The sequence below is a fragment of the Drechmeria coniospora genome, chromosome 02, assembly GCF_001625195.1.
Source record: "Drechmeria coniospora strain ARSEF 6962 chromosome 02, whole genome shotgun sequence".
NCBI classification, from domain to species: Eukaryota; Fungi; Ascomycota; class Sordariomycetes; order Hypocreales; family Ophiocordycipitaceae; genus Drechmeria; species Drechmeria coniospora.
The window spans coordinates 1,952,794-1,962,627 of NC_054390.1; the positions used below are offsets into that span (position 1 = coordinate 1,952,794).

General features: G+C 42.5%; 3 protein-coding genes across 3 annotated transcripts; 1 reads left to right on the forward strand and 2 right to left on the reverse strand.

Moving 5' to 3' along the window:
• Positions 1 to 1,363: 1,363 nt before the first annotated feature.
• DCS_03718 (26S proteasome regulatory subunit-like protein) lies at positions 1,364 to 2,782 on the reverse strand (the record flags this gene model as incomplete). The annotated part of the gene is made up of 1 exon (XM_040801032.1): positions 1,364 to 2,782. One exon carries the CDS (start codon positions 2,780 to 2,782, stop codon positions 1,364 to 1,366), a length of 1,419 nt encoding a protein of 472 aa, XP_040656065.1.
• A 4,127-nt stretch (positions 2,783 to 6,909) lies between these two features.
• DCS_03719 (Histone H4) lies at positions 6,910 to 7,349 on the reverse strand (the record flags this gene model as incomplete). Its single annotated transcript, XM_040801033.1, has 3 exons — positions 6,910 to 7,073; positions 7,150 to 7,287; positions 7,340 to 7,349. 3 exons carry the CDS (start codon positions 7,347 to 7,349, stop codon positions 6,910 to 6,912), a joined length of 312 nt encoding a protein of 103 aa, XP_040656066.1.
• A 1,792-nt stretch (positions 7,350 to 9,141) lies between these two features.
• Positions 9,142 to 9,605, forward strand: DCS_03720 (histone H3; the record flags this gene model as incomplete). Its single annotated transcript, XM_040801034.1, has 2 exons — positions 9,142 to 9,354; positions 9,408 to 9,605. 2 exons carry the CDS (start codon positions 9,142 to 9,144, stop codon positions 9,603 to 9,605), a joined length of 411 nt encoding a protein of 136 aa, XP_040656067.1.
• Positions 9,606 to 9,834: the final 229 nt, after the last annotated feature.

A 9,834-nucleotide genomic window follows, 5' to 3' on the forward strand; every position in this document is an offset into this window, starting at 1 on the left:
ACTTCAAGTCCACACTCGCAACGAAAACAAATGATTAGGGGGGACTAGGACTACATGTAGAATCATTCACTTTTTTTTTGCAAGAAAGCCCATCCACGTGGAAGGCTTGGTGCACGATCCTCCTTGGCAGTTAGACATTTAGAGGCGTGTCAAGTGATAAGCTTGCATCCAGAAGAGGGGGTACAGGAGTAAATATTAAACATGCCAGGTGGCCAGCCTCGTTGTCTACTCGGTCCATGGTCGTATCTTCAAGCTTTGGTGCAATCAAATTTTGTCTGATTTTGTATCCGATGCATCCTTCCATGCATCCTTCTAAGCAATTCAGTGAGCATTACGAAGTACGCACAGGAGACGAATCTGACATAGAACCTTTAAGAGCGTAATCATGAAATGAATGCCACTGACTACTACATGGCACTGATTGCATAAATATGTTGCTATACAGGACCCCCAGTAAAATGCCAAATATGGGAGATGCATCATCCGCATGAGGACAACATTGATGTGACAGGATATAGCCATGACGCTACTGACTAGTCTATTGGAAATATATGCGTAACAGTTGAAGCCTAAGGTGTGTATGAATGAGCTACACCTAGTAACATTGAGGAGCTGTAAAACGTGTACCAGGATACCCCGGGCTTTCATTGTGATGAGAGGACTACATGTAATTTGCAATAATTTGATAAGCTCCTGTGCCAGCTAACTGGTGACATGATCCTGCACAGCTTCTGTCGGTGGGCGAACAAGAGACGGACAGCACATGCTCACATTCACACGAGGGGTGATGTCACGTTGGTTACGAGAACGCAGCGATGCAAATATGGGTTGAGTACTCCGTACGGAGAAGGGGTGGGGGTGGGGGTGAATGTATCGTTCCCCATATTAGTTTTACACCCATGGTGCGAACTCCCTGACAATGATGTCAGCGGTTGTGGCAGCCAAGAGAGTGTGACGTCACCAGCCATTAGCGTACAACCCTAGTACTCAGACGAGTACCGATTGGTAATATAGGACCTCATATCTGACAGGGAATACCTTGGATCCGCTATCCAATATGCATGCAACAAGGCACAATGTATCCGTATTCCGCACACTAAGTACATGGATGTCACCGTCTCCACCTTTCCTTCATGTTTGCTGTACTGTGCATGCGAGCGTGTAAGTGCAGACAACATAACGCATAGTTGGAATTACAGATATCTCTCAACGAATACTACTATAGTATGTGCTCAGAGTTCCATCCAAGACGACATTATATTACACTAGTACATATTTATTGACGTAAGGTCTGCACCAGGTCGCTTCGATGGCCGGTGTGCCAATAGAACTTTGCATTTGGCCATGAACTTCAATCGACTGGCTAGCCAACTCCGCCTCCATAGCGACGTTTCCCAAACAACTCAATATCAGGATGACACACACGGTAGTGCCTTGTCAGAGCATCGGCGCGGCTGAACGTTTTGTCTTCCTTACACAAGTCGCAACGAACCTTTTGTTTCCGCAGGTTATGTATCGTATCCTCATGTCTCGTAAGGTCATACGGTCGTGAGAATAATGTGGAACAAGGTTTTCCAGTACATGGATTAATTCGGTCACAGCGATGTGGCCCAGCCTGCGTGTTGTGAAGCGTCGTAACCATGCCAGGGACTTCTCGCGGGGAAATCAGGCCTTGTATTTGCCGGTGACCTTCCCGTTTGTGCTTCTGCAGTAACGAGGGAGTTTCGAACCTGAGTGCGCAGCCATGATAAGTGCATGTGTAGGTACCGCCGCCAATCCTCATACTCGCTAGCCGGGGGCTATACGATGGCGTGTCAACTCTTGATCCTGTCGAGCTCGACCCTGACGAATCAAGTGGAAACGGCGCTCTCTGGCTTTCTCCTGTGTCGGAAATGAACTGGTCTTGTCGAGGCACACCAGTGCGGACTAAGTTCTGCGTGGGTAAAAATGCTGCCGAGGTGGGAATACTGGCAACATTCTGGGTTGGATGAAAATGAGAATGTACAGACTCCATGGCCTCGTTCACTATGGCATTCGAACCCAGCTCCACGCTCTGCGAAAATAGCGGGGGATCTTCTTCATCGCCCTCGGGGTCGCTGAATTCCAAAATGGCATCCCGGGGTGAAATCGTTTCTGGAGTTCCTGGTTCAATAGCTTGAGGACGCGGGGTATCGTCGGGTGCCACCTGCCCCGGTGATCCTTCGTTCGTGTCGACTGGGAAGTTGCTATGGGTTGATGAAGCGGCGAACGGGGACCCTGCGCGAAATGGCGACCGCGTTCTGAATGAGGGCGAGCGGGCTACGCTCAGGTGATGGGTGTTGGCGGCGTTGATGCGTTGACTAAAGACATTGTTGCTCACTGATGAGTCATTATATGGCTGTGATTGGCATGTTGATGTGATAGTGAAGTTGGGGCTATATAGTTCGTCGCCGTATATGTCGGTCATCGTCCTATTGAGCTTGGGTATGCTGTTATAGTCTGAAGATATCAATGAGCTTGCTGTGTGCACAAGCAGTGGAGGACATGGGGGGCACCTGCCTCTGCTTCCACTAACAGCATGCTCACCCGACCCACCAGCGTCTCCTTCGGCAGATTCAGCGGAACCATCGCCGGCAATTGAAGTCCCCACCAAGGCAGGATGGGAGCAAATTCTGGGGCCAACACAACCCGAGGCATTCAGCAGATCCCCGTCGGTGCGCGGTCTCCTGCGCAAATCCGATGCTCCGATAGGATAGGCCATCTCAGATATGACTCCATTCAAAGTGTGGTAGCCAGTGTACATCTTCGTAGGATTGGGGAGATGGCGGGAAGGGCTGCTATAGGAAACTGTGCTATCGTGCGAATACATATTTTCGATGGCAGAAACTGTCATGGCAGATCGGAGGTTTCGAGAGTTGCCAGTAAATGGCGACGTGGGGCCGGCCAGTGGTTGGACCGAGGGATGACGACAACGATTTGTGCCTACGTGGGATGCAGTTGGGAGTGGATGTGAAATGAAGAATTGTGTGCCCTGCATCTGATTGCTCAGGTTCGCGATTTAAATAGGTCCTAAGGTTTTCTTTATCAAGGAGCGGTAGCGATATTGCCTTCGGTTGGTCGTGCTTGCTGCCAGTTATGGGGAGGGTGGACATCCGACGTATAGATGCGGGTATGGACACGAGAGTTGTGCTGTTGATAATACTGCGAATTCTGGTGATGGTTACCGGGGGTACCGTGAGACAGGAAAGATATCATTCTAATGAAAAGGATGAGGTTGACTGTGGTGTGTATATACTCGGAATTCCTTTGAGAGTGTGGCAATTAGACGGGACGGCCACTTCCTTTTATAAAGCAAGCCAAGGAAACGGCAGATCCGGCCACAGCGTCAGAGGCTCGATGAGTCGATCACCTCTCCATTTGTCTGGTAAGGGGGGTGGCATTGCAGTTGGAGGGTGTGCGTATGACTGTTCCAGACCCCACTCTTAGAAAGCGAACGGAACAGGCTGCCGCCGCTTTGTGTACTATACTTACAGTACTTACTTATATGTAAGTATATTGTACTCCGCACGGAGTACTCGTGTCTCGATCTACTTGTTATGATATTAGGCTTTGCCTAATAGAGCTATGTCCTAGGACAGAGTCACGTGCTACCGCACGTGACTTATATCCTATGACTAAGCAGGCATTGGAGTATAAGTACTCCAATGCCTAGTACCTTGAGTTAGTGTTCCGTAGATTTCTTAACAACTATTTCCGACCACTAGATACTGGTAGTACTAGTGACTCCATAACACTATTCTGCTTACTGCAATAGGCACATTACTATAACGGGGAGGCACTTGTGTAGTTCAGCTAGTACATAATACTTGAATAGTATAATTTATCTCCCTAGGCTTCCAAATTAAATTTTTTATAAATACTTAATATAATATATTATTACTAAAACTATTAGTTCAGTTCTATAGAAAACTAATAATAAGAGATCTCTTTTTATAAATTAGATTAATATAAAGAAAAGAAAAGGAGGCTATAGTAATACAGCTAAATTATTCTATCTTTATTGTATAGAGTATACTTAATAGAATCCTAGTTTAAGTTTCTCTACCTATATACTAACTTACTTTAGTTTATATATATATATATAGGTAGCTCTTTAGATACTCGGAAACTCCTACTAATTCTCCTTACTCCCTATCGACCTAACCTTTAATATATATATCGATTTTATTAGTAGATATAACCCGTTTTAATACTAAATTTAGCTATACCTTTATTATTATATTAACTGAATTATTAAATCTATTAATCTATTATATCTCTAATATATCTTCTTTGTTACGAAGCTGACTAGCAGGCAGTATGCGCAAAGACTGTAGAATTTTCGAACTAAGGAGGGAGAAAAGAGACAGAAAACAGTAAGTGCGGAGAGGAAGGGGCTATATACCCAGACGGTCCGCGCATTACGTGATGAAGAGTGTAGGGTAGGCTAGGAAGAGAGTACGATATACGATATCGTTACATAATCAGCCTCGTGACAATTATAGCTTATTTAAGTACTTTTAGCTATAATAGTATTATTACTACTTTAGCCCCCTTTAGCCTAACTTACAATATAGCTTTTTTAATATACCCATTTTAACTAAGGGTAATACCCTAAGTTATTTAATTAATTTATATACCTAAAAAGAATATAGCCTATCTGTAATTTTTAATTAACTAAACCTTATATAGTTTTTATTTTAATTTATTAATATGTATAAGGTTTAGCCTAATAAGTAAATAGTTATTAATATAGCTAACTATATAGGTATTAGTTCCCTAGTCCGTATAATATACTTCTACTACCCTACTTCTTATGTATACAAATTGCAAGAATAGTATTAAAATACTTAATTAAGAAGTATTACGGAGTTACTAGGCAGCTGCTCTGGGGCTCTTAATAATATTTATTAAAAGACTTGAAGGAAGGAAAACTACTTAATAACTAGGGCTTCTAGTTATGTGCGTTCTCCCTAGTGGGTCCCTTGGTTCCCTCCGTTCTCCTATATTATGCTAAGCCCGATACTATAACAAGAAGTTTGAAGTAAGATATAAAGCATACTATAAGTATAAGCCATATAAGTAAAAATAAGGTATAGTACTTATACTAAGTATAAATACTAATATATTTATTGTACCTTAACTTATAAAGTAGGTTTTTAAGTATTTCAGTAAATATTATTATAATTATTAAAGTAGCTATCTAGAAACTGTAATAAAATAAATAATATTATAAACTAACTATAGCTAAAGTAACTAACTTACTTAAAGGCTATAATAGTAAAATACAGAGAAGCTATACAAAAAGGCAAACCTTACTGTATACTTCAGAGTAAGGTAATTTAAGTAATCTAATAATAATAGTAAATAGATAAATAAGTATATGTGATAGTCTTGGGCTTTGCCTAAGTACAATTATCAAGAAGAGTAGTAATGGCCCTTATAAGCGTGGCTAATTGATAAAGCGTTAGCTTTATTAATACGTACCCTTTTGCTAAACGTATTAAGGGAGCGCCGCATAGCGCAGCGGCTAGTAGTATAGCTACTACTTATGCCCTACTGGGATTAGTCCGTAATAGTATATATAATATAGTCTCCATTATTAGCCATATAGTTGAATTCCTTAGTAGTTAGTCTAAGTATTTAGGCTATAGTTAAGTAAGAAGTAACTAAACGCTCCATAATAGACATATTATAAATACAAAAGCTCAGTAATTGCCCAACTTACTACTTAGGCAATAAACTACTCAGTATATTAATAAGCCTTTATTGTAATAGATAACTTTTATCTTATAATAATATATATTTTCCAAAAATAAATACTTATTCTATAAATAAACTAGTAATAATATATAAAATATTTAGTTATATTATTTTTATAATTATACTTGCTATGATTTACAATTATTGTAAATATATTACTTATTGCTAACCTGTATAATATTATTATGACTATTGTTTATACTAGTATAGTATATAAGTAATTTAGTATTGTAGTTTAGTGTTATGGTATTGAGCTTAGCCCGATATAGGAAAACGGAGGGAACCAAGGGACCCACTAGGAGGAACGCACACAACTAGAAGCCCTAGTTGTCAAGTAGTTTTCCCTCCTTTAAGTCTTTTAATAAACATCATTGAGAGCCCTAGAGCAGTTGCCTAGTGACTCCTTAACAATTAGTTAAATAATTATTCCTTAATATATTACTAGCTTAACTAGCTAATAGAACTAATTAGTTTTAAATAGCTAACTATTGGTTAGGGAACGAATAAACTACTATAGTTTTTATAAAGATATTAAGCAGTTGAAGTACTATTAGTTAAGGAACTATTATAGCGTAGAAGTATTATTATACTCAATAAATAACTATTCCTTATAAAAGTAGCCTAGTTATATAGTATATATAACGATATCGTATATTCATGTGTTTTCCTGCCTACCCTATACTCTTCATTACGTAATACGTAATATACGGCAGCCACCCTATATATATAGCTTCTCCTATTCTTATACCCATAGTTCTCTACCTTTTCTTCCTCCTTAGTTCGAAAATTATACAGTCTTTACACATACTGCCTTCCTACTAGTCTGTATCGTAACAGTATATAACTATACATCCGAATATTTACTTAGCTGAAGTATGATTAACTTACGAAGAGTACAAATAAATGTCAAATAGTTAAAATTAGAGTCAAGATAGTGTTATATGCTTGCAACACGAAAAAGGGGCTTGGCTTGAAATGTTATTCCCATAATACACAACATTGGCCTTGTGCCATTCCGTCATAATACATAAACTCGACTGAAGCAACGATTGATTTGCAAGCCAAACTCCGGACAAAACCACAATGCAGTCGAAGCAGCGACTCAAACACACCAAAACAATGCAGGTCTTAGCCGCCAAACCCATACAGGGTGCGGCCCTGTCGCTTTAGCGCGTACACAACATCCAGCGATGTGACCGTCTTTCGCTTAGCATGCTCTGTGTAGGTAACGGCATCCCGGATAACGCCCTCGAGGAAAGTTTTCAAAACACCACGAGTCTCTTCATAAATCACTATAGTAGAGTCGAATTAGGAACTATTCCCGGAGTATGCAAAGCCGGCCATTTATTTGCAAGGGAAAGTACGTACTTGCAGAAATACGCTTCACGCCACCACGGCGAGCGAGACGTCGGATCGCTGGCTTCGTTATGCCCTGGATGTTATCACGGAGAATCTTACGGTGGCGCTTGGCACCACCCTTGCCCAGGCCCTTGCCACCTTTGCCACCTGAGGAGCATTAGAATTTGATTTCGAAACTGGCGTGGGGCATTGCACTCACGACCAGTCATTGTAAGATGAAGTGATAGGGGGTTTGTGGTTATTTCGTGTTGATGAATATGATATTACTGCAAAACGGGTCGTGAAGGGGCGCATGTGAATGCAGGGAAGGCGGCGGGCAAGCTTAAGTACAAGTGGGCCGAATTGCAAATCAGCTTTGATGTTCTGTATTATTCCCATCGAAATGCTCGCTCAGCTTATTGTTACGCGGCTGATTCTCGCATCGACAAAAAAAAACACGCCAGTTGCAGCAGGCTGGACCACCATTGGACAGGTTCAGTCGCTAACGCATGCTACGATGTACGCTAATACGGATTTGTACATGTACAGTATTATTCTCCTACAGTACATGTGTAATTCCCCAAATATTCACGGAGTACTCCGTACTATACTTACAACTACTCCGTACTTGTACTTACTGTAATACTTCGTACAGGACTTGAACATTGTAAGTATTTACAGTATATCTACTGCATGTACGGAGTACTTCGTACAGTGTTCCGTACTCTACATGTGTATAATTGGTTCTTACAGTACGGATGATACTGGAAGTACATGATTGCTACTTTGCGTACCAATAAAAAGGTGAAGACAATACCGTAAATACCCACAGCACAATATGTACATGTATACTGTATGTGGAACATGTCTGGTATTATCAAGCCATGATTTATGACATAACCCGCAATCGAAACGCAATATGAACGCTCTAGTAGAGAGGAGCGGCCTCATCCGTACTGCTGCCACTCGAAACTGCTTACCTCGGAAGAGTGTTTAGTGTACTACGGAGTACTGAGCATTTTATTGTATTCCCTGAGACAATTGCCATGGAGGATTTAGGAAAGTAAACGATTGGGGGCGGCCGAACCCTTTGGTTACCTTGTAACTTAGCGATGCCAACTATGAGGGCATTAGCACGTGTACAGTCAGGTACTGCTTGTATTACTTACGGAGTACTTATAAGTATATGGATTAGGGTAGGCAGGCTGAGGACGCGGCAGGGGTTAGCAAACCAGCCGCAAATACTTTGTATAAGGAATATCTTCCAGTAAGTACATAGGCTGACCAGACGAAAAATGCAAGATGCATCGTGCAACCAAGAACGTACAAATCACACTACCTATAAAAGCATCGCTGCACTAAGTGCATTCATCCAATTATCCCGTGACTACTCCAGAGCCAAGGCGGCACAGAATTACAACATATATAGCTGTTGTATATGTATTACGACGGCATGTACTCGCAAGTACTCCGTACGAACGTACTTACTAAGTACATTGACGTGCACAGTACGATATGTGTGTAGGTACTTATTTTCAACTATTGTATGGAGTACATGTACATGTACTTACACTAACATTTTATTGACGCGTACTTACAACATGTTTTCGTGTTACACTAAGTGAGGAATTTCGCGCGGCCGAAATTCATATACTTAGCAGTCAATGACAGCGACAACTAGCCTCGAACTAAATTTGCCTGTTTTCGTCTTGTACTAGTTAGAGAGTGTTGGCACTTCCCTAATTTCCTGCCCCATTTTCCGGTCCCCATTATCCAGAGTCCCGTAACTGTAGAAGCGTGATTTATGAAAAATCGGGCACACGGGAACAAGTGCGCGGGACCCACTTACCCATTGCACCACTTGCCAGATCAGCCGCCGCACCTTTACCATGCTAGCAACAGGTATTAAAGCGCTCCCCCCCGCCACCAAGACTTCGAATCCCTCCTCTTGCATCTCACCCACCCACCCACTTCTCCATCACACCCCACAATCAAATCACACATCATCCGTCAGCCGCAACCATGGCTCGTACCAAACAGACTGCTCGCAAATCCACTGGTGGCAAAGCTCCTCGCAAGCAGCTTGCATCCAAGGCTGCTCGCAAGAGCGCACCTTCCACTGGCGGTGTCAAGAAGCCTCATCGTTATAAGCCTGGTACCGTTGCTCTTCGTGAGATCCGTCGCTACCAGAAGTCGACTGAGCTTCTGATTCGCAAGCTTCCCTTCCAGCGCCTGGTAAGTTGATATGAGTAGGCGATTTTTGCACTGTTGGCTGACCCACCTGATAGGTCCGTGAGATCGCGCAAGATTTCAAGAGTGATCTTCGTTTCCAGAGCTCTGCCATTGGCGCTCTGCAGGAATCCGTCGAGTCTTACCTGGTTTCTCTTTTCGAGGACACCAACCTCTGCGCGATTCACGCAAAGCGTGTTACCATCCAATCGAAGGATATTCAGCTTGCCCGTCGTCTGCGTGGCGAGCGTAATTAAATCATGTGAGGCGGGGGTGGCCAACGGGCGTGTTCACGACTTTGCTTTTGGTGCGATGGATTTCATGGTATGGGTGTGCTAGTCATGGCGTTACATTGAGAAACTTGCTTTGCACGATTGCTCGGGTGTACATTATGTCGGCTTAATAGGCCGGCGCAAGGAAGCGGAATCGATTGGGGCCGAGTCAGGCCATTGACTATCCTTGTGTGTGCGTCCTGGAGACGCGATC